Here is a 25,901-nt window from a genome sequence, read left to right on the forward strand (position 1 = left end):
CAGATTATAGATTGAATGCTGCTCCTCAGACATGTCGGGATTCTCGCCGGTGGATTCTTTGAACTCTTGTAGAGTTTTGAGTCTCCAGTTGTTGTTTTCTGAGACAAAGTACTTCTGGGCGTACAATGCCTCGTCCAACAGTTCCTTTGCTGGGGTTCCCAAGTAGTGGGTGAGCTTTGTCATGTTGTCAAAGTTGGAGTGGCCTAAGAACTGTTCGCCGGCCTCATAGCAGAATAAGAGGAGGCAGCAGGCCAAGCTCCACATGTCTATAGCTTCCCACACAGGCAGCCCTAGTGTCACCTCTGGAGCGCGAACAAAAATGGGCTGCATCATCTGTCCAGGGTACACTTGGTCAACGCGCTTGGCCAGTCCAAAGTCTATCAGCTTCACTTTAAACGGCTGCTCCCTGTGGTACACCAGCATTATATTGTCTGGTTTGATGTCAGAATGAATAACACCCACATCCTGCAGTCCTTGTAGAGCTATCAGGAGCTGCTTTGCCAAAGGACGAGCTTGGCTCAGCGAAAAAGGGAACTCCTCCTGCATGAGGTCATACACACTTATGTCCAACATCTCAAATACCATAGATTGACGATCTTGGAAATCAAAGAACTCGATGAATTTCACGAGGTTGAAGACGTCTGGGTCCAGTGTGCTTATGTGCTCTAACATCTTCAACTCCCTCCTGAAGTTCGCACACATGTTTTTGTCTTTCTTTATGACTTTTACAGCCACAATTTCATTTGTGGCTCGATTGCGGCACATCGCCACCTTCCCAAAAGCCCCCTCTCCAAGGAGTTCCACTGACTCGTACTTGGTCTCGGGGTCGGTGTGTGCGTCCTTGTTTGGGACATTGGTTAAAGTCATGGCTGAAGACATCTTGATAATTGCGTGCTAATAGTTCACGAGCTCTGGTGAGTGTGGCTTTCTCTGGCTGAGTCTGAGGTAAAATGACCTGTAGGACGTGACTTTCCCGCATTAGTAAACTTTGCAGCATCACATTCTAGAACTGACGTTACCGTGGAGCTTCGATGCCATTACATCATCACTGTTATTATTTAAATTAGCTCCACACATACAAATAATATAATGAAGTTTTATCTATACTACAAAACTGACTGAAAACATTTATTTAATTTAATTATTTAATAGTAATAATTAAAAATTTCATGAAAATCTTTTAAAACATGTGTTGTTCATTCACTCCCCAAAGTCAGAGTATTTCAGTAGTTCTGTAATCTGAGCTAGCAGCTGGGATACCTCCAATCATTTATTCATACAATTCATGTATTTATTTACAGTTACTGCCTTCAAATAAATGCTGTTATCTGTTTCTTTCATTTGTGTTTGTCTTGAACTGTGCGAAACGTCTTTGAGTGTCATGAAAATTGCAGTAGTCCCACACAATGTAATCAGAAGCAAGATGGTTGATTTGTATTGCCCAAGGGTACCACAACAAAAGCTGTGATCAAACAGCCAATCTTTGATCATTATTTTAACCATTTCTGACAGTTCAAATAATACAGGGTACAGGATAGGAGTAGTGAGTAGTGATGAGGTCTGGTCTACTCAGTTATAGCCAATTCAATCCCAAAATCTCACATGTTGTAAGTTGGGTCCCTAGTTACATTATTACATTACATTTGGTTACATTTGGTTACATTTATCTTACAGTTACATCTGGGCCTTTGAGAGCAATCATTTTGTTGATGTGGTGTGACTTTCTACTTTTAACCTCAGTGATTTTCATGCTAGTAAACCAAACAATGTCTCACAATTCAGCCTATTCATTCACATATCCTCCATGGCTGTGCTGTCAGCCTACACATGTAATTCTTTGGTAAAGGTTCATTATCTTGATTATGTGTGTCTTCAGCGACACTAATTAATTACAGACCAACGAGATTGTGTCTGTAAATGTGCAAGCTGTCATAAATTATTTACACACAGTTAGGCTAATGCAAATAAAAGTTCTTCAGGCACAAAATGAGCAAGAACTATGTCCATGGTAAAACATCAATCCTTGAAATATTTAATTACTACCCTGATGAGGTGGAACTGTGCAGAAACATGTCCAAATTGGGTTTTATTTTGATGTTTTTCAAAACTTTGTGTGCTTGTAGGCATCTGTCGTCAGTGCTGGGGAACAAGTTTGACCATGGGGCAGAGAGCGTGATGCCCACTCTGCTCAACCTGGTGCCCAACAGTGCCAAAGTCATGGCCACATCAGGAATGGCTGCCATTCGACTCATCCTCAGGGTATGGCTTTGTTATGCTTATATTTTTAGATAGCTTTTTTCAATAATTATTAAAAAAAAAAAATCTATACACAATATAAAATGACTTAGTAAACAAATACTGTACATAATAAAATAAGTAAATACATCAAAATAAAATTACATTAGTCAAAATAAAATAAATCTAAATAAAATCAAGAAAAAATATGTAATATATATAATAAGATGAAACCAAATGGTGAAATGCAATAAAAAGAAATGTATAACTGTGTTTTAATAGCATCACCATTTCCTGATTTGAAAGGACTGTGTAACGTCTTTTTGATAACGTTTACATTTAAATTGATTTCTTTGATAAACTGTATGTATTGTGTAAATAATTCTTGAAAATGCAATTCTATTAAACATTTTTGGGTATTTTTTCCCTTACAGCATACACATTACCCACGTCTCATCCCCATCATCACCAGTAACTGCACCTCCAAATCAGTCGCTGTTAGAAGGTAAAAGAATAATTTCAAGCTTCTATCTGTAAATGTATTTAATTTTAATTTTTTTTATTTTTAGTGCAATAAAAAACAGGCTTTTTATCTATTATTTTGGTTAAAATGTTACTCGATGCTACTTTAAAAAATGTTACTTTAAACTTTTATGTTCAACAATATAACTGAAATATGTGAACTGAACTAGCCTAAAGACTGATTTCATACAAAGTAGTTGGCTCTTCCTCGTCCAAGGTGGAACGGAGCATTTTGAGCTTTGGAGATGTAGACAGACTAATAAACCAGCATTACCCAAACGTGTGAATGAAACAAAACACAACTTCAGCTATATTTTTGGTGAGGTAACAGCATTATGGCTTAAAGCTCACAAGAATCAGTTTTGTGTAATCTAGGATCTTTATCAGTAGAAGACAGTGATTTTTGTAATACACTTATTTACCTTCATTTCTTTACAGACGCTGTTACGAGTTCCTAGACCTTATGTTACAAGAATGGCACACTAACACATTAGAAAGGTAAGAAAATATCATTACCATAGTCATCAATCACTGACTATGTACTAGATACACAGAACTTCTCCATACGGCCCTCTATAACATCGCCCTTCAGAGATGTATTGGCATTTAAGTTATAGAATATGTAACTTAGACGAGGATTGGATGACTGCGTGGCTAATGATTCCAAGAAAATAAATTCATCTTAAAAATCGTCATTATCAAATCATCCAATCATAAACTGATCTAACGTCTCCATGACAACCACATGTGAGGCTTTATATAGAGTGGGTGAGACACTGTGGGTAGTATTTTTCCCTGTGGATATTTAGAGATAAACCAGATCAGCTGATAATGTTTCCTCACCACCCCAGACATGTGGCCATGCTGATTGAAACCATCAAGAAAGGAATACATGATGCAGACTCCGAAGCTCGGTCCATCGCAAGGAAGTAAGTACCATTTTCTATGAGTAAAATGAATGTACAAAAACATAGGTGGATGGAGTAGTCAAAAAGTATATTCAAGTAGGAGTACATATTTAGTGACATGAATAATTTCTCAAGTAAAAAAAAGTAGTTGTTGAAAACACTACTCTAGTATTGAACCACTCACCCATGCATACATAATATCTGATTTATGATTTAGAAAAAAAAAAGACTTTGCAGACACTGGTGTGTAACAAATACTCTACAAAATAAAACCTTTTTTTAATCTCTGAAAGAAAGAATAACAATTGTTCAATTAATTCCAATATTTTGTACCCAAAATATATGTATAGTGACTTACATTATTCAAGTAAGAGTATTTTTTAAGTATTTGGTGAAGACACTATTCATTGTACATAATATTTGGTTTATGAATTAGTGTAAATGTAATTGAATACAAACAGCCTTGCATAAATAAATACAGATTCTGGTATTTCCAAAAAAAAAAAAAAAAAAGAGACAAAAATTACAAAACAAAAACAAAATAAATCTTATTCAAAGACATAATTCATAACATAACCATTTTTCTGTCACTTACTAATACTGGAAAGAACTAAAATATTTATTAAAGTTAGAGTGAGGTAACTTACAAAATAATACTGGATATGCATTGTGTGAAAACTGCTCTCAGAAGTGTATTTCCTCAAAAAGTAGATGTGCTAATATGACTACTCCGTCTCTGTATCCTGGTAAATCCATCTTAAATAATACAATAAATAAATATACAGTAAGTAGTTCTAATAGTAACCTTTTTTATGCTCTTCCAGGTGTTACTGGGGCTTCCATGGACACTACAGCAGAGAGGCAGAGCACCTGTTCCAGGCGTTGGAGTCCACATATCAGAAGGCTCTGCAGTCCCACCTCAAGAGCTCTGATAGTATAGTGTCTCTGCCACAGTCCGACCGCTCGTCCTCCTCTTCACAGGAGAGCCTCAAGTAAGCAACAAAATGTTTTACTCACATGTGAAGGAGGATGTGGGAGGTACTTTGAAAATTAGTTCAATTACTTGATGAGAAAAAGTGGGAATTCATATATAGTAGGTTGGACAAAGAGAATGCACTTTTTATGTTTAAAGATGTTAATGTTGATAATTATTCAGAATGTTCTGTTTATGACACAATTGTACAGGTTTTTGCTTAATAGACTTTAGCTAGTTTTAAACATACATATGAGTTTAACTAGAAATGTTTGGTTACATCACATGATATTGTAAAAAAAACATCGACCACTTTTGCAGGAAAGAAGGAATCATGCCAAGCATTACAACATGAGTGCATTGTTAAAGGGACTGGACCCATTTTTTCATATAATAAAGTAAAAATCTGTATTGCCACCTCCATTATTATTGTTATTGTTTATGATTTATATGTCTTGAATTTTTATTATTTACTAGGTGATGCCTTTCTTACTTATTTACAGTTTGCGGGATCGTTAATTATTATTATTATTTTTTGTATTATTATTAATTTATATTATTGATTTACTTTTTAAGTTTCAGTTTTGTTATATATAAAATTAAAAAGGTGTGAATGCATTTGATGTTTTAAATGACAGTATGTTGTAATATTTGTTCACACATTAATAAAAATATGAATTTAAAAAATTTAAAAAAATCTGTATTGCCCCAGGATTGTGAAAAACTGTTTTTAGAGTCAAAATAAGACCTCTATGTGCTTTCTCCATTTTTATCCTCTCCAAACCAGGAAGTAATACTGCTGTTGTTGTTGATGGCAAAATTCTGCTCTGAAAGTAGTGAAATGATGTAATAAACTCATCACGGTGAATAATTCAGAGGCTAGGAAATAAAATCAAGTACAGTCCCTTTAATATAGTCGTTTTTACAGTTTGATGGAAATATTTTGTTTTGTTATTTTCAGTCGTCCACTTTCTGTGAAGAGTGTAATTGGAGGAAGCATGACCAGAAGTAAGTCATTTATTACAATTCACTTTTTAATTTTATTTTAGGCATGTTATGATAAACCTAAAATGTATATTAATTTTTATTATATTGTGGGGAAATCTGTAGAAATGCAAATGCAAAAATGCTAATTATTACATTTATTCAGTCACAAATATATATTAACATATAAGAAAATATATTCACTTGAAAAGTTAGACCCAGGAGTTTAGAATTCAATGTATTGTAGAAATCCATAAGTAAAGTACAGTGTTTACTATTGTTAAATCTCTATTTTAATTGTCAAATAGGTTCGTCCGTATCTTACTAATTCAAGCTTTCCTCACTAGATGGTGCTATTTCATTGCACTAACTGTACACCTACTGTTTCAGGTAAACTGGTGAGCGCGCGGGTGCCCTCTCAGTCTGGCTCTCTCCAGCGCTCTCGCAGTGACATCGACGTAAACGCAGCAACCACCGCCAAATCTCGCCTGACCACTGTCCCTGCCCCCTCACCATTCAGCTCCGCGGCTGCGTTACCTCCCGGCTCCTACGCCTCTTTAGGTAATACAGATAAAATATTTACGTCTCTGAACAATTATTAGAGCTGTCAGCTACTGCAGTCATTTTTTTCTGTTCAAGATAGATGAATGTACCAACCTAAGCATCCCAAAATATCAAATATGCAGCCAGTCAATAAGCAGATATATTTGTATGGCACAATTTGCACAGAAAGTAATTTAAAGTACTTAATGAGATGAGAAAGGCATTGTGAAAGTAGCCTGTCTTTACTGACACATGAGTGCTGATCCCCATGTGTCATTCCCACTGTGTCAGTGCATCTGACACAGTGCGTCTTTTTAAACTGGTAAATGGATGTGTGTTTGCACAATCATGTAACAACATTTGTTATTGTTTTTTAAGTTAATTTGTGAACTTCAGTTGTATAATTTTTTAATCTAGATATTAGTATCAGCAAGTATTACAATTTTGTTTTGTTGTTGGCTCTTTGTAGCTATCAGTAGTATCAGTAGTAGCTGAAAAAAATCCATATTGGACAAGGGAAGTTATTGTGCCATTAGCAAGCTTGACACATTTTCGATTCTTTCGAATACTACTGTGTCTAATCAGGAACTTGCCAAATGAACTCAAGTCTGGATTGGATGTCTTGATTGTTTTGACTCATTTTCTGTTTCTAATGTTCCAAAAATATTGACAAGCCTCTTCCCTTTTCATTCTTGCCCAACGGCTGATGCCACTAATGACGATACGATTCCCCTGCTCTCCTGATTTACTCCAATTACTACTAACATATTCCTCTGCACCTCTGCTTCCCCTCACTGCTGCACTGCCTCTTTTATACCACCAGATGGCACTCCCGGTAAAGCGGATGGTAAGGCTAGACTGGTCTACATCTCCCTATGTCTGTCTCATATGATATTGTTTCCAACGTCTTGTTTCTCTTCAAGTCCAAGTGGCTTGTAGATCTCTGCATGGGCTCTCTCTGCATGGACTGTAACCCTAATGTTCATTCTTCATTCTCTAGGACTGTGTCTAGATCTGATGTTTGTCTCGTTACAGGAAAGTGGAGCGTAATTCTAAAATGGTGCCATATTTGTTTGAAGTCTTAAAGGCGCTGTACCTGATTTTTACAATCTTAAAAATGTGAAAATCAGAATTACTTCATTTTGAACGGTTTGCAGTGGTCCAGAGTTCATCAATTGCCTCATGTATTCCAAGCATCCTAATTATTCACCAAGATGAGTTTATAAGAGCTTCTCTCAGAGACCAGAGTGAAGTTTTGCTGTCATGGTAAAGCAGCAGCAACTAGCATGCTAACAGACCATCAAATGCTTTATAAATACAGACAGCATACAGTAGACATACTAAGACCATTTTTTCTCAAATATATGGGAGAAAAACAGGTACAGAGCCTTGAAGTAAAGTTGTATATAACTCCAGGCTGATACACTAGGGCAAACTATTTTATTTATTTATTTATTTTTAATATTAATAGCTTTTAGCCTTTCATATTGAAACTGCACTATGTAACTGTTCTAGTGTATTCTGGCTGTGGAATATTCCAGACAAAGCAATACCATCTCTGTGGAGACAAGATAATTAAATGTTACTAAGTGCACCTTTAAAACTAAAAAATAAAAGATTTTCAACAATTTTGAAAGAGGGAATATAGGAAAAAAGTCTTTGAACCATGATCCGTATGTTTTTGTTGTTTTTTTCCATCCTCAAAAATCAGGATATGAGTCTGATCACTTGAAAATAATTGATACAGTATTTTTGTCCAGTCCATAGAATTGAACACTTGAACAACGCAGTGTTTCTAATGCAAGAGTAGACTTTATTTCTTTATAATACAGGAACTTTGATCCCCAAGTGAAAACCTCACACAACCACAAGAATAGAAGAAAAAGCTATAGCGACATCCTGAAATGATTGGCCTCATTTGATCTCCTCACATTTACCACTGCTCTTGTCATGAAGGCTGCTGTTTAAAGACTTGTCAGAGGATTCACAGAGTTGTAAAAGTCTGTTTTATGAATGGGCCTCATTGTAAATGTCAGAGGGCATTTATTTTTAACTCTCTGTACAGGTCTTATCAACGACACCATATATTGTATTGTGTTGAGTAACAGGTTTATGATATTTATGATGTGACCCCCAGATGACCTTTTATAGTTCACAATATTTGTACATTGTATAAAGTGTGTCTTTGATACATTAGTGCTTCCTAACCCTTTTTCTCTAGTTAGTTTCACTCTCCCATTATCCCCTAATTTGTGTCATTTCTAATAAGTAGTAGTATCCACGTATTTACTATTATATTGTCATTTGTTCTCATTATATTTTTTTGTTTTAATGATAATTAATCTATTATTTTAAAACCTGAAATCATTCCCTGCCTCTGGTTGGGAAACACTTTTGTATGGCACCAATTGATACTGATGTATTTGACTAGTTAAAATCGAATACTATCAAAAACTATAGAAGAGATAGGTCCCCCCCCCAACCCTTTCAGACCAGGCCCACAAAGCGCACAGCTCAGAACATGCCACTGCATTTGAATTAACACCTATAATAATTTCAAGTGACCTTATGGATATAATTAAAAGATACTGTCTTTGATAAACACGCAAGTTAAATACAGTGTAATCATTTTTCATCTCACAGCTCAGTGTCTCCCTGTGTCCATTTTGGGAACTCCAGGTATAAGACAGAATAGAAACACATACTACATCATGAGTATATAACATTTATTGAGTGTTTGTCTGTCTTTCTTCTAAACTGGGTTGAATATAGTAGTTTGCCATTCATAACAATGTGCACGGTGGGTACTAGCCAAATTTAACAGTGTAATAGTTAGTTTGTTTAAAGTTTCAAATATTACAATTCCAGTCACTATTTTGATTCACCATACTCCACCATATATGCACATTTTTGGCAGCCGCTATAGACCCCAGCTGTCTGTTCCCCCTCTGTTTTCAGGAGCTCTTTCTCCTCACCTGGATCATTCTGTCTCCCCAGACTCTTTCTTCATCCACAGCTATGTTAAGGCCTCAAACAAACCATTATCTATTTTAACATTTTTGCTTTTATTATTTCCATAAAGGTCGCGTTCGCACCCGGAGAACCAGCTCTGGCAGCGTGGGCGGAGCCAGTCCCTCGGTGGTGGACAGTAGGGGGCGCAGTCGAGCCAAAGTGGTTTCCCAATCCCAGCGTATGTACTCAAAATTCACCCACATCACACATAATGAACAGCGGAGAATGTCATATTTCATACATGTCTAAGTATGATCGAGTAATTCTAGTGGTCATACTAGATTTTCCACTAAATGTTTGCGTGACGTTTCTCAGCACAAAATGGTTACTAAAATAAAAAAGATGCTAAGAAACTGTCACTTCATGTAGTTGTTCTTACCTGCATGTGTAGTGTGTGCGCGGTAGATTCTGTTCAGACCTGGCATTAAAACTGAAAAAGTATCTTAGTAGTACTATCTTTTTATCTTAGCCGTTACCAAATTCACTTTAACATACCTGTAGCTTATCAACAATCTGTTGTTAGTAGTAGGCGCCGTGGGAGTGGTAACAGCTGTAGTAAAAAATAATAGTAATACAGTTGTAGTAGTTGAAGCAGCTGTAGCAAACAACTGTAGTAGTTGTTCCTGTAAGGGTGGTAGTAACGTTAAGAGTAGTAGTGGCAGTAATAATAGGGGTAGTAGTAACGTGACATAAAGTGTTTGCAGCAGTAAGAGTAGTAGTAACAAATGTAGCAGTAGCAGTAGCAGTAGCAGTAGGGGAACTACTAACAAATAGTAGTAATAGCAGTAGAAATAGGGGTAGTAGTAACAATTTAGCGTTGCAGCAGTAGGGGCACTTTTAACAATTAGTAGAAGCAGTAGCAGTAAAGCTAGTACTAACAACTGTAATAGCAGCAGCAGTGGATATAGTAGTAACAATTGCAGTAGTAGCAGTAATAGTTAGAGCTGCAGGAGTAGTAAACCCACTCTATCACTACTTTACTAGATTTTATTGATCTTTCTAATGCCACGTTTGAACTGAATTTTAGCCAGAGACACTGACCACCTGTGACTTGACTTAACACTGCTACTAATGATACAAACGATAATAATACTCGATCTAAGGCTTTCACAGGCGCTCAGTGCATGCAACTACATATACATAACCCTGTGTCTCATATTCTCCACCTGTCCTGCCTACTGCTTCTACCATTCAGGATCCAGATCAGCCAATCCCATCAGTGGTAAGGCCCCATACACCCCTCATCACCCTGTAGCAGAGACAGAGCTTTGCACGGCCACAATTTTGGTGTTTAGTTTTTTTTTATTTTAGCAGCACTATCTCACACCATAATCCCCACATGATGTATTTGGTGGATATTCATTTTGTGTTTGGTTAAAGTTGTGCTGCGTAACCTTTCTGGTGAGGTATGGGCAACCTGCAAGTATCTGTGGAGAATTTTTTTTTATTTTTTTGAAAATGTGCTACAATATGGCATTGCATCAGCACAGTGGCTAACTGGAACCTTCCTGCCTCACAGCGAAAAGGTTCCAGTTAGCCCAGTTACCCAGAAGGCATGTTCCCCCGAGTCTGGGCGGGTTTGTCCTCTACTCTGGTTTCCACGATCAACCCAGAACGGGCACAGTAGGTAAAATCCTTGAGCTAAATTAGTCCTGATGTACCTTAAGGTCTGGAGATTTGTCACTGGGAACGCCATTGTGTACCTTAACCTTACACACGTATCTCCACTGAGACAAATCAGGTGGTCACATTGTTTAATGCCATACTGTGGAACATTCCAGAAACATCAAAAACATAGTAGGTGGTGTACCCTTGTTTGAAAAGTTACACAGTTCAGCTTATATTTGGTGTTTTGTTAAAGGGTTTGTCACTGCGCTGTCTAGCACCATCTTGTCTGCTGTTGTCTTGTTTTTCATCGTTCACATATTTGTCATGGTGTTTTGTGTTTGTTACTATGGGATTTCACATTCATTCACTGTGAACTCAATATGTGGGACCATGTTGGGGAGCACCTCGGAGCTTTAAGCAGCACTCAGATTTATTTGTGTCAACAAAGCGTTAACCTTACTTTAGGCCCTGGTTTCGCAAATGTGAATAATATTTCCTGTTTTTAGTGTTAGCATTATAATATTCACAGTATCGAAAGTGTCACATCATTACATTGTGATGTAATTATACCTGTACAGTACAGCCATTCTACAATAATAAAATACATTTTACCATTACTTCCTATTGACAACCTTCATGCAAATAGACCTGTTACAATAATTACTATGTATATATCGTTCAATATACAATAGAAAGAACCATGCTTGGCTCGGTATTTATCGTGTTAATTGTCTTTGCAATTGTTGTGTGTGTAGTTCGGTAAATTTGAGGAACTGAGACTGAAAACCTCTATGACTCCGGAGATTGCCTGTGAGCACGCACGAAACATGTCGTTGTGATTAAACCTCATAAACCTCAATATATTTCCAAATTATAAAAAAGGCTTCTGTTTATCCAAAAGATGAAGACTGTGTGTATGGCATGCATTTGAGATCAGGAACAGTTATGCAAAAGCAGCTTCAGATACTACGAATTTTATCACCCGGAGGAACTGAATATAACTAAGATTAAGATTTATATGGAGACACTTCTGCTTCCTGAAATAAATAAGGCACAAATGGCAATCTAGTGATATAAATAACACGGAGGGAAGTAATACAAAGCCTAGAAAAAGCAAAAAGTGTGACACTTGGAATTAATGGACTAACATAAGAATTTTACAAAGAACTTCAAGAATTGTTTTCTCCTACTCTATGCAGAGTTTACAATTAAATTCTTGATACTAGAAAATGGACGGATACATGGAACCCGGCGATCATTACAGTTATTGCTAAAGAAGAGAAAGACTCAAAAAAATGACCCTCTTACCACCTTATATCATTGTTAAACATGTACATAATATCGAAGCATAACCAGGGCCTTATTTTGTTTCATATAGTGTCACTGTGTTCCAAACTTTCCTTATAACTTTCTTCCTCTTTCCATCTCTTTCCATCTCTCCCTTCTCGTAGCCGGTAGCCGTTCCAGTTCTCCGGGCAAACTGTTGAGCAGCTATGGGCGTGTCCCCCGCGCCACTGGCTCCACCTCCTCCACGCCAGCCGACAAGCGAAGCAGGATCCCACGCAGCCAGGGATGCAGCCGCGAGACCAGCCCTAGCAGGATGGGACTGGGTAAGACCATGCACAGCTCCATCGTAGTAGCCTAGGAAACTTTTAGTGAGGTAGAATAGCAGATTACATTTTTTTGTAACCTTTTTACCATTTATAATATATCAGTTGCAGTCATTTCAGAAGCAACTACATGACATGAATTACGGATTTATTTATTTATTTATTCAAAAGCTGACTTTTTTCAAAATGTAAAACAATAAATTATTTTATTTTTATTATCTCTAAAGACCACCTCATTGTTTTATAAGTATGTAACTTGCTGCAGTTTGTGACATTATTTTAATATGTTTTATGCCTCAAAATTAGCATTAGCATTGAGACACATTAAGCATGGTCTTTCTAAACACAGAAAAGTCCTCCGGTGAAGTTTTAGCACAGCTCGGCAAAACTGTCATAGAGACAGAATTGGACATGAAGTAGTGACGCTAACAGTGAGTGAGCCAGGCGCCGTTGTGCACAGAGCCCACTGTTTTGTGAAGAAGACTTCTTCCCTTCTCTTACTGCAAAAACAAACCCCCAGACAAGTAGCATTATGAGTCTTTGCCTAAGAATGTATTTGTTAAGCAACAATGTTTTCACAGTTCTTCGCTGTACAGTTCTCTATCTCTTTGCTATCTCACTATCCAGATGGAGAGATAAACAGGTTGTAGCCTTGTTTTACAGTGGAATGTTCATATGAGATAATGTGGTATTTTGAAGACAACAACTTTTGGTCGTTGGTTGACATATTGCAACTTTGAACTGAGTTGTGCATTGACAATAAGTAAAACCTTAAGAAAAACAAAACATAGTCAAATAGTCCCTCATGCTACTTCTCTGCATGCATTTTTCCGAATGTCTTGCAGTGTCTAACATTTACCAGACTGATGTTTGAGTCCAGCTTTTTAACATGTATTGTGTTTGCACTCATCTTGCCAGCTGCTACCAGTGCTTAATGTCATGTCTAATCTCATGTCATATCTTTGAAATTATTCTCAGTGTTCGCCTCATTTTCATTATTGTACACACGTTTGATTTGAATAAACTCACAAATATACACTATATACAGTATAGTGTACATACAAACATACCAACTTCCAAACATTCTTTTTTGTTTGGGCAAAATGGAGACAGTTTACATCTGAGGTAAATCTATCCATACTATAGTTTTTTTCTAAGCCTGAATAGTATACTTTATTTACAAACCCACAATCATGCCAATATAACTGTGATGTTAATGCCACGAACAAAACATTTACTACAAACTGCATCTAAACATTTCAAAATAGTTAGATATTTTTGTGTTTCTTTTCTTGAAATGTTACCTGTTTGCATTCAAGCCAAATTCTCATACAACTTTAATTTTAAAAGCTGTTTTAAGTATACATTCACAGTTTTTCCTCAATCCCTCTCTACATCTGTCCTCCCCAACCTGCTCCATAACCGCTCACTGACATGGCCGCCTCACTTGTTGCCCTACAGCCAGCCTGTGTGGTAAAAGTCTTGTCCCTTCCTACCGCACGCTAGCCCGGAGCCGCATTCCCCGACCCAGCATGAGCCAGGGCTGTAGTCGTGACACCAGCAGGGAGAGCAGCCGCGACACCAGCCCTGCGCGGGGTTTCACTCCTCTGGGTGAGTAAGGCTAATACTAAAACCACTGCTAACACCAATGCTAACCAGGAAACGTGCCTGACTAATGCTGAAAATATCTCAATGTCTTTCTCTTCAGGAATTGTATGCTTGCAATACTAACTGTATTTGAAAGTCATGGAGTAAACTATGGAAACAATTTTGATGTATCACTATTTCATATTCTGTTGGTTAAAATGCAGTTTTGTGTGACAGTTTTTTGTTATAAGTTGATAGTGGCTCCTGTTGAGCTTTACAGGTCAGCTTGAATAAAAGGGGCTCCAGTATTTAGTACTTGTTGCATTCACCTTATTCGGGGAGTTATCATTCTGGTTGTATGATTTTGCATAGGGCTGTCCATCTGAACAGCAAAGTTCTACAAACCCATTTTTGGACAATAGAGTGTCATTTTCAACATTAAATCACAGTACTCTCTTTTTTATTATATATGACCTTTTATCTGTGTAATCCCTCAGTCGTCCAAGGTTCATGGGCGTCTACTGTTTGTGATACAGCTCAAGATTATTCTAATTTTAGGATGATTTAGTTTTAGGAAAGGTTAATTTCTGTCCTGTGAATGTATGTTTTTGTTACTATCGACACTCGCTCAAATGAACATCTAGTTTTGATACTAGTTTTAATGTCGATTAGCACCTGATTTTCAACCTTTGCTGACCCTAATGTCCCTTTTTCAGTAATTCAATTGTTATAAGGTATTAACACAAAAACACTGTCTAACATGGATTTTACACAAAAAAAGCCATGTTGACAGTGGTGTTTTGTGACTTTTACATGACCCTGTGGTGAATCCTAATACTAACTGCCCATATTATGGATCTACCCCTCTCCTCCTCCTGCAGCCTCTCGACGTCATTCCCGTTCCACCAGCGCTCTGTCCTCAGCTGACCCCCACGGCCCGTCAGGTGACCTGCATGACCCACGCCCCTCCCATCAGCCCCCCACAACCCCAGTGTCCAGTGCCCACTTTATTAGATTATATAGAAATCCACTGGCATGTTCATGTTTAGTGATAGAAGCATCCTACATCGTCTTTAGAATTCTGCAATTTGTTTTGTCCGAAAATGTGCTCATGTTGCCTTGATTTGAGTTGTATTGTGAAATTTAATTTAGTGGGCAGTGGTAGTAAAATGCTTCAGCTTATTTTTTATTAGTTTATACCGTGTCTTTGGTTCGCACAACTGATGATTATGCTGCAGTTTAATTTTTCATTGTGCTCTATGTCCATTGAATTGCATCATGGGATACAAAATCATTTGGGGTAAAAATTTAACAGTGAAAAACTTGATTTGAAATGATTTATTTACTTGTTGCTTACTTTTTGACTTGCTGGAAGGTGTTTTCGGTAGTTATTTTCTTGATTGAAGATTAAAATTTTGTGCTAGTGGAAAACGTTTCACTCTGACATAATATCATACACCACTGACACAAAATTTTGCTCAAAAAAGAAAAAAACTCCTTATGCATTAGGTAATCAAAGCCATTCAAATCAAGAAGCTCTTTAAATCCCAGTCTCTTTATTATTGTGTTTTATGTTTTTTGTTTTTTTTTGCTTAACATATCCCCTTCAAACATCAGAAATAGCTAAATCTAAATATTTTCTTAATATCTGAATCAGGTAAGTTGGCTTAACCCTATTAGTCGACCTATAATCTTCTCACACATTGTTCCCTGTCCTGTTTCTTTTAGACCGCTATGGCTTCATAAACCAGGCTCGTATCTCTGCCTCTGTGAACGCCATGAGGGTCCTGAACACGGGCACTGAGGTGGAGGCTGCAGTCGCTGATGCTCTGGTCAGTACTAAGACATATAGACATTTGATCATGCCTGTTGTCTGCCTGTACAAAGAATAATGCTCCATAGAGTTCATAGTAACTGGGGTTTAAACAAACTCTAGTAATTTCATGTGTGTTAAACTTAAAGGGTTTAAGTTATGATTTAATTTATTGAACCATATGCTGGACACATTGCCTGGGCATTTCATGTTATATAGTTAATAATCATGTATAATCCATCTTTGATTTTTATGAGTGTGACGCAACATAATTTATTACCTTATTAGGCTAAAAACAGTAGCTGCTGACTTCAGTGTTTTTGTTACAATTTGTCTCATGTTTTCATTGAGAAAACAATCTGCTAACATTTAAATGTGATGTAATGTAATGTACGTATACTTTGGTTATTCTCTATGGATTGCCTATGCATGTTAACTTAGTAATAGACATCTTTACATAGCGCTCCATAACTTTGTCTTACACATCTGACAGTCTATAGTCAGTACTGTCTAAAAGTTATATTTTTTCTTGCCAATTCAAAAAAGTGGATGTAAGCTGTGTATTGCGTTGAAATTACAATAGTGTTTTTGTGAGTGCACCCTCAAACTGTTCTTTCTTCCTGTTAAACCCTCCCTCTCCTCCTCTGTCCCTTTTGTCGTTGCCCTTTCAGCTGTTAGGAGACTCCAGGAATAAGGTAGTTTTCCCTTTTTAAGTGTGCATATGTCCTCCATACCATCACATATTTAACGCAACCAGCAAGGTTTTGAGTGGTTTGAGCTTTTCTGTTTTGAATGTTTTCATTTGCTTCTCTCACATGCTTCTAAACTCAATCAGCTTATTTCATAGTGATAATGTGCTGTCCATTGGTGTTCTGTGCATTGAAAATGATCATGAATAATAGCGCACTGCTTAAAACTGTAGTTGACTAGTTTGCTTGACTGGCTTTCGAAGCTTATTTAAGAGTGGAGTGATATTTTTCAGTCACGCTTGTGTTTTGTGACCAAGAATTGGGCATTTTTTAGCTTTGCTCCCATTTATACAACTCTACAAATGTAATTTAGGGGTGGGTTTTATGATCAAAATAAAAAAAAGGCTTCATATTTTCTTTCCAGAATTTTAAATCTGAAATCAAATTTGGATATGACTATCTGGCAATTTGCTAATCTGGATAGATTATATTGGAATTCAAGGATTTTCTGTTAAATTTCTATGTGTGCACCACCCACCTACGGGCTATTTGCTACCCCCCGGCAGTGCTGGGTCTCATCCCCCCTGACTTACTTACCACTCCAGCTCCTTTCGACTGGGCTGAGGTGAGGTAAAATGATGGGAGCTACCCAGGGCTCTTTGGATTCTGCGGAAGGGACGAACGACACTGATGACACCATCTCTACTCCTTCTGATTCCTGGGCATCTCGCCCCAAACTAGTAGACCTGCAGCCGGGGTTGATTGCTGCCGCTGTGGTTCGGACCCAGATCCCACTTCCTCACCAGCCTGCAGAAACAGTGCAGATGGATTTCTTCCTGTGGTTTGCATCAAGGCCCGGTCTAGGGCACTACGCTCTGTCCAGCTGTACAGTCTCTCACCCAGCTAGCGAAGCCGGAATGGCACAACGTGCCTTCAGCTAAAGGAATAGCACGGGGGTACCTGGAGTACTGCAATGTTGAGAGCTGGCCCAACTGTGGGCTAGAGAGCAACAGTCTCTCGGTGGGTTCAGACGCGGCCGCAGCAGACACCACTACGGCAAAGGCCCAAAAAACGTAACGGCCAAATGAAGGTGACAATGGTGGCTGCTTGTAAGCTCCCAAAGCTCATTAACCCACCTACTGCAAGACATGGGGAGTACAACAGCCTCTGTGGGTAAACAATAGTGAATCCCGTAGATGGGCAGAGTACACACAAAATAGACATTACAGTTGACATAACTGTAGTTCTGTGAGGTTGTGCGAGCCCACCTACCTTCAGCCCCAGCTGGATCGTCGTGGAAAGGAGTTATGTGTCTAGCGACCTGGTATTTGTAGGGCTACGGCGGGCAGGCATGTGTCAGGCTGTGGGCATGATTGGTGCGGTGACTGCCTTGATGTTCTCAGAGGCTGGCACCAGAGAGAGGTAACCAATAGCGAAGCCTATAGGAGGGCTCGCACATACTCAGAGCTATAATTACATCAAGTAACTGTAATTACTATGTGACTGACAAGTGGATTTTACCAATCAATCATGTTGTAGTGAGTTACTTAAAATGCTCGTAGAAAATCTTGCTGTATCGCCCACCCCTATTCACACCCATCGTCAAATAACCATGAATTACTTATGGTCATGACATGGTTTTTGACATCATAATGAATGAATAATACAACACTAAAGGGAAGTGAAAATGCATGGCTTTCTATTATAACAACTCCCACAGGTTTATACAAGACTATGGTGGCACAGACAATCCTCATTTAAATCATTCTATTGAGTACAGTTGTTGTAATAAATATTGCTTATCGTTTCAAATTTTTAAAAGTATAATTAGATAAAAGTTCTACACATTTATGATAATACAAACAGCAAAAGGTATATTTTTTCATACCAGTTTATTGCTCAGCTTGTTTTAGACTAGAGGGACACACATTAAACTATGGGCCACCATAGTCTTAAACACTACATTTCCCATGCTCCCACTGTATTCATTTGAACTGTTTTCCTTTCCACAGCGAAAGCCCATGAGAAGAAGATACGAGTCCCCAGGCATGTACTCGGATGACGATGCTAACAGCGATGCGTCTAGCGCTTGTTCAGAGCGCTCTTACAGCTCGAGAAACGGAGGGATCCCACATTATCTCAGGCAGACGGAGGATGTGGCTGAAGTGCTCAATCACTGCGCTAGCTCCAACTGGTCTGAGAGGAAGGAGGGCCTCTTGGGGCTGCAGAATCTGCTCAAGAGCCAGAGGATACTCAGGTGGGATGTGGGACAGTATTTTTCATGGAATTAAGTAAAATAAGTTTTGTCCCAGTACAGATATGTTATAAAAGCAGCTCTTAGGATCAAAATGAGACTGCAGTGTGCTGTCTGCATCTAATTATAAAGTGTTTTTAGCTATTGGCATGGTAGTTGTAGTTACACGCAAACACACAAATGTTGTGTTGGTTAATACTGTGATAGACTTTACAGTAGCATTGTAGCTTGTTCAAAAGAGTATTTAACATTTCTTAAGCAACTGTAGGTCTACAATAAAGCAACTTAGACTTTGTAGAAGATGTGCAACTTAAAAACATTTTGTTGATTTAAACTTTAGGAAAATCTTGAGGAAATAGAAGTCAATAGAAAGTTGATTGGACAACAGTACATGCATATGGACATTTAAAATAATAGTACTGTAAAATATTATATAACAAATTAACATGAGAAAGGGGTATACCAACTTATTATTAACTTGTCAAAAATGTAATGATTTGACTTGTAATTCTGAACTCGCTTGCTGTTATGTTCCTTCCCTGCAGTCGAGTGGAGCTAAAGAGGCTGTGCGAGATTTTCACCCGAATGTTTGCAGACCCCCACAGCAAGGTACACCACTCAACCAATATGAGCAGCATGAGTTAAACATGTGTATCTGCAGTGCATTTTATAAACTAACAATGTATTTTACCGCATGCTCTGCCTTGGTGTGGATCTAACTACAGAGAGTAAGTGTGATTTCAACATGCATTTATGAATATCAGGGCTAAAATGAACAACATGATATGATTTTTTTAAATTATATATTTTTATTTTTGTAGGTCTTCAGTATGTTTCTGGAGACGTTGGTGGACTTCATCACGGTGCACAGGGAGGACCTCCAGGACTGGCTCTTTGTGTTGCTAACTCAGCTGCTCAAGAAGATGGGGGCTGACCTGCTAGGCTCTGTGCAGGCCAAAGTGCAAAAGGCACTAGATGTTACCAGGTTTGTTTCATCGTTGGGGTCTGTCCTGCAAATAACTTTTACTTATATTTAAAGGGGCTGTACCCAATCTTTCACATAATATAGTCAAATCTGCCCCAGTAAAGATATATTGTGGAAGCAGTTCTTGAAAATTAGTGTGAAAATTGACCGCTGTGTGCTGTCTGCATTTAATTTTTAGAGTTTTATTCTTTGCAAAACAGGAAGTGCATTGTTAGCATGCTTTCAAAGTTGTGAAAACCGCTTATAAACTCATTGGGGTGATTAATTAAGATGCTCGGGTAGCATTAGGTAAGTGAGCAAAATATTTTGACAGACAGTTTAAAATGAATTTGTTTTTCACAAAAAAAATCAGGTACAACATCTTTAATTTTCTGTAATCCTCTACCATGTACCCGAATTTCAAATCCATGTGGAGATGGTCACAACATAAATCTGCAAACTAATAATTTCAAATAATAGATATAACATTGGAAAAGGGACCAGCTGCAACAAATAGTTTTACTCTCAATCCTTTTTTGCAATTTTTATGTAACTATTCGAGTGGGGGGCACTGGTCTCCACAGAAAGATGTTATTGCTTTGCTTAGAATGCTCCACCGTATGGCATTAAAGTTATCTATCAGCATGGAGATGAAGAAGCTACAGGTCAGATCTGTGGAGAGTCAAGCTCATATAGGACTAATGCATGCTTTTTAAGGTATTTTTCATATATGTGTAATGTTATATTCTGGAACACTGCAAGTAAATAACATCTCTCCATGGAAACTAGCGGGTCACAGACATCAGAAAAATGATATAGTGCACCTTTGTACGCTGGCATGGTCTCATAACGATGGCATACTTCGTCATTGTTAAACATAGCTCTTAAAGATTAGATAAAACGGCTGACGGCTGGACAAATATACACTTTGGCTGTTAGTCCCTTCCCATACTGTATGATATAGAGTAGACCAGTGGAGCAATGAGGTCATGCTAAAAGTGCACAAAGCATCAACTTTCACCCCAAAAATATTAGGTCCACCCTATGTCAAACTACATTTGACTTCTGAGCTTTTCAGTACAGACACTATCAAGTCACGTTAAGACATATATTAAGCTCTTTTGTCTTGTCTTTTCCAGAGAATCATTTCCATTTGACCAGCAGTTCAATATTCTAATGCGATTTATTGTTGATCAGACACAGACACCAAACCTAAAGGTAACAATAACACAATTGAATTATACAGTATTTGTTATTTTACATCCATTCACTCATTACAACATGTCTCTTGTGCGTAGGTGAAGGTAGCCATCTTGAAGTACATCGAGTCTCTAGCACGGCAAATGGACCCGACAGATTTTGGGAATTCTAGTGAAACACGCCTGGCTGTGTCCCGCATCATCACCTGGACCACAGAACCCAAGAGCTCTGACGTCAGAAAGGTATGTCCACTTTCATACAGGACTATTATAAAGCTATATCAATACTATGACATAAAACTGTTACTGTGCATTGTATTCTAAAACACACTATGGCATCATGTTTATGTTTTATTTGTGCTATTATTTTACATTGCACAAGGAAAGGAATAGTGCAATTTCTGTTGTTAAACCAGTTAGTCTTTTTTGTCACGGAATCAAGAATTATCACAATACAGTAAGGAAATAATTAATCGAATGTGATCAAAACTACTCAAATTTAAATTAATATTACATTTGACTTTAATTTCCCATATATTTTCTACTTGGATATTCTATAAATCATATTAGATAATACAACCGACCCACTTACGGGCTACTCTAAACCGTAACAACAAGAAAAAAACAACAGCAGTCTCAACTCACTAGGTCTCCAAACTGACCAGTAGCTGACGAATAAAACCTTCACATCAACTTGTCGGCATAGCAACCAAGTGTTATATATAAAAGCATTAACAACAACAACAACAACAACAACACATAAAGTTACAAGAACCACAAAATGGGTCAACTCTGGACTAAACACAAAATATCACATCATTACAGTATATAACTTTAAGGGTTGTCTAATCAAAATTTATGCTACAGTTTAGTCGCGTTCACGATGCTCATGTACTGTGAAATGAAGGGCAAAATACAACAAAATATCATATTTATATAGGATACCAGCTTTATGTTCATGTAAAAATCTGTAATAGAAGCAATGAAGCCATGTATTGTTGAAAATAGCTCATCCTCAGTGGAATACATAGCCTACTTAATAAAAAATAACCACTTAACTAATGTCATTCTAATATAAACCTTACATAATATTATCAAGTTGCATCAAACATACTCATACTCAATTAAGAGCCCAGTACCTGCAGCTAGCCCGTCTGATTCATTTGAAAAGTAACTGTTTGCTTCGCTGCAGTTGTAAACTTGATAATAGGCTCGGTTGTGTGGATGGCCTTGGTTCAACGGCCCCATTATCTTAGTATGAAACACGTCACATGTTCTGTCTCTGTGTCCACGCGCACTGTTTGTTTTTCCAGCAGAGCTCGTCCAAGTGAACTCCCAGCCTAGATTCATAGAGATTCCAGTTCAATGTGAAGCAAGCTGTAGATTTTCATTCATAGGTTTTTAGAAAATTGTTAACATTTTTGAGCATTTCTATATGACCTAGAAGTTTTTCAAGTAAGAACAAGGCTGTGGGCGGAGTTAGGGGATAGGGGAAAACATAAAATAACTAACATTTTCTGAGCACTCAAGCCGCAAATGTTGGACAAAACAGGATTTCTCAAATATGCCTGAATCAGTCAAAATGTAACTATGTGAAAGGTAATGATTAGGGGAAATATAGGGTAGCCAACTAAAAGCATTCTTCACAAATGGGGCTTGGAATTAGCAAAAGTTCTCAAAACTATGACCCAGGCATTTGAGTCACAGTGCACGGACAATACAAAAGAAAGGGACCAGTACTTTGCAAATTTTTGTATAAAAAGGTACAATAAATTCACAATTCATTGCCGAAGTTCACGTGTGTTCTCTCTTCTGCTGTCGTCCATTCTCCTAATAGAAATGACTAAGGACACTCACCAATAAATCGATTAAACAATTAAAGGCTTCCAGCCCTAGAGGGAAAACCACTGAAAATAGAGAAAAAACAACTTTAAAGAGCTACAACTACAATATGTCTACTTTAATTTTGTTGTTGTTGAATAAAAGAATGAAGAGAAATCTAAATGCAATTGCAATGTGTAATTTTCTAAAGTTTTTTAAAAAGTGTGTGAAAATAGCTTTGTGCTGCAAGATAGCTTAGGTGTTAGGTAATAACACACACACTTTTGCTAGTTTAAGTGTTGTGAGATCCATTTCTAACTCCCAACAGTTGTCCCGACTCTTATCCAAATACAGTTAGAGACTTGGTCAATGGAGCTGTTATTCAAAACTAACATGTGTCTACAGATGATGGTGAGCAATGATTCATGCTCGATTTCAAACTCTGCAAGTCCAGAGGTGCTGCTTTCAGCTGTATCTCAGGTTTGGATTGTAGTAGTTGAAGTACAGTGCACGTTGTGGTGATACTGTAGTCGTGAAGTAAATGTTTTTTGGGTAGTTGTCGTTTTCTGGTGCAAGACACTTCTCCCACCTCGCCCATGTAAATGTGATTCTGTGATTAAAAACACAATTTGTCACTTGTGCATCATATAAGACAAAGTTAACATTTGATTTAATGTACCAGCCCCATATAAGCAACAGGCCTGTAAAAGACGCTCATCAGTACTTGGTTCATTTTTCTGAATAAAAAAGTCTATGCTAGTACTGTCTCAAGGCAGCATACTGCAGTCAAATTTCAAAGTTCAAAAGTTCCAAAGTTCAGTTGAAGCCAAAGTTCAACTGACAAAGGCATCCAAGAGTTTGTTTTTGTTTTTAGTGTCTCTTAAGTGAGTATTTAAGTTTCTGTGGGCGTCCTCCTTTACTAAAAATGCAGTTTCAGATGGTATCGGAACTAGAATCACCATAGTTTCAACAAACGAGCGATTCAGTTGTGAGCTGAAGGTGTAAGCTATTTAAAAACATGGAGGAGCTCTTCTAGATGACCTTTGGATGACATCAAGCAGTTGGGGGCAAAGGTTTTGAGCACTAGATAGAAAGCCTAAATATTCAGTACAGGCCTATTCAAGCATGTGCACAAATGGATTTAAATACAAAAATCTCAACAGGCAATGCTATTTAACCTAGTTACACCAAAAATATACTGTATAATTTTGCTCAAATCTCCCACTCTTGCCTTACCTTACCGCAGACCCTCCAAAGCTGGGTGTGCGAGGAGCTCGCTGGCAGGTCCAGCGCTGCAGCCTTATTGTCCGCAGAGTGCAACCTGGAGGAGAGGTGTAAGCAGGTAGAGCCGAACAACCGATCACAGAGCAAGAAGCACGTTTAAACCCCGCCTGCTCCGGTCTCTAACCTACTGCCGTAATCGCGGCGACGAAGAGTGACATCTCTCTGACTCACCCTGCTAATGATGCTATAGCTAACTATAGATGCTAGCTTTGCAATGAGATTTTTAACCTTATTTTTAAGCTAAGAAAGGCTTGTGTGAATTTACTTTTGAATTGATGCTACTGTGTGTTTTTCTCACTCTAACAACTTTTTATTAACTTAAACAATGCATGAGGTTGTTCTTATTCTAATTTAGTACAAAATTATACAGAAAATATGGCTATCCGTTTCTGGCCAATTGCAAAGTGGCTATTGTTGATCTGAGAAACTAGTGGTAGTAATAAAAAAAAGAATATCCTAAAGGAATGACTTTTTACCAGTAAATACTCACTTGCATGCATATACACAAAACAACACATTTGAAAAATGTAATTGCACTTTGAAAACTCACCCTTGTCACCCTAATGGATTCTTTCTTACAGGTTATTGTATTTTTGTGAAGTCAAACAGTGAAACTACATAAAGACAAGGTTCAAAGGCTAAAGCTATTCTTTGGTTGAGTTTGAACGTCTGTTTTGGTTTCACACCAAACATTTTGGTTTGAACTTTAGAAAGTTCAGCCTCAAAAGCAATGTAGTTAAGTGATTATCGTTGAAATTAAAATAAACTATTTAAGCTTAGTGAATTAATTTGATTTGATGGTGATTGATGAGTCATCTTGGCTGTGGCAGTACTATCATGCTACTGTTAGCGCAAACTCTACTTGGCCTGATGGGTGGGTTTGACATTGTTCAGTGTTTTAAATCAGTTACCATCACCTAGCACATGAACAAATTAAATAGTTTTACAAAGACATTCAACACACGATTTAACCTAAAACATCTATGAAAAAACCCTTACTGAAACCATTCTTTGTTCGAAAAAATTTAGATCAGTGGTGGTGGTTTTACTTTAGTAACGGTTTGAAAAAATTGTAGGTTTTGAGAGTTTTCACACATCCTACATTTTACTTGTATTTAAATTATATATATTTTTATATAACAGCAATTTAACTTGATAAAAGAACGCTTTAGGTTGGTAAAAGATGTTGACTCCTGGAAAAAAATGTAATGTTCATATTTTATACATTTAATGAATTTTGTTTAGATTTTTGTCAGGTAAATGCTCTGTGTTGTTTTTCACTCTTCTCTCTTTTGCCGTGTCCTGTCCAGGCGGCCCAGGTGGTGCTGATCTCCCTGTTTGAGCTCAACACTCCAGAGTTCACCATGCTTCTGGGAGCTCTGCCCAAGACCTTCCAGGACGGAGCCACCAAACTACTTCACAACCATCTCAAGAACTCCAGCAACACCAGCAGCACGGTGGTATAATACTACAACTACACTCAACCTTTTAGGGTCACACTTGTAAGATGCAAAGTGGTACAATCTTTATATTATGCTGTGAGGGCTTTACAAAAATATACAAGCAATCCTTTTGTTCAGTTTCATTTCAAAGGAACATTATCAATTTCTGATATTTGTTCAGAGCAAATGATTATGGTCTATGTAATTCCTATAACTTTTTTACATTAAAGGGGTTATCCATGATTTGAACCATGACATGGTTCAGTTGCCACAGCACTGTTTGTTTACGTCACGCAACAGTCCTATTGCTTTAGCGGAGAAAATAAGACCAGCTGCATTAAATATCTCTTAAATAGTCAGGTAGATATACATCCTACTGTGATGCACTCCTCTGTGAGTTTATGGATTAAAATTAAGTGTGGAGGAGCTAAGAGAGTTACAGTTTTATTTAGG

At 37.6% G+C, this 25,901-nt stretch overlaps 1 protein-coding gene across 1 annotated transcript in view; it reads left to right on the top strand.

The window, feature by feature from the left end:
- clasp1a (cytoplasmic linker associated protein 1a) overlaps positions 1-25,901 on the top strand; it is a 92,575-nt gene that overhangs the window by 56,454 nt on the left and 10,220 nt on the right. The window contains exons 13-31 of the mRNA XM_055230449.1: positions 2,124-2,259; positions 2,670-2,740; positions 3,196-3,255; positions 3,609-3,686; positions 4,490-4,657; positions 5,600-5,646; positions 6,013-6,183; positions 9,248-9,355; positions 12,237-12,395; positions 13,902-14,006; positions 14,864-14,926; positions 15,711-15,814; positions 16,467-16,490; positions 18,497-18,741; positions 19,284-19,347; positions 19,560-19,723; positions 20,842-20,920; positions 21,001-21,144; positions 25,317-25,466. Of these exons, the coding sequence (XP_055086424.1) occupies positions 2,124-2,259; positions 2,670-2,740; positions 3,196-3,255; positions 3,609-3,686; positions 4,490-4,657; positions 5,600-5,646; positions 6,013-6,183; positions 9,248-9,355; positions 12,237-12,395; positions 13,902-14,006; positions 14,864-14,926; positions 15,711-15,814; positions 16,467-16,490; positions 18,497-18,741; positions 19,284-19,347; positions 19,560-19,723; positions 20,842-20,920; positions 21,001-21,144; positions 25,317-25,466 (2,140 nt within the window). The remainder of the gene's footprint in view (positions 1-2,123; positions 2,260-2,669; positions 2,741-3,195; positions 3,256-3,608; positions 3,687-4,489; positions 4,658-5,599; positions 5,647-6,012; positions 6,184-9,247; positions 9,356-12,236; positions 12,396-13,901; positions 14,007-14,863; positions 14,927-15,710; positions 15,815-16,466; positions 16,491-18,496; positions 18,742-19,283; positions 19,348-19,559; positions 19,724-20,841; positions 20,921-21,000; positions 21,145-25,316; positions 25,467-25,901) is intronic.

Source organism: Periophthalmus magnuspinnatus, chromosome 21 (assembly GCF_009829125.3).
Source record: "Periophthalmus magnuspinnatus isolate fPerMag1 chromosome 21, fPerMag1.2.pri, whole genome shotgun sequence".
Lineage (NCBI taxonomy): Eukaryota > Metazoa > Chordata > Actinopteri > Gobiiformes > Gobiidae > Periophthalmus > Periophthalmus magnuspinnatus.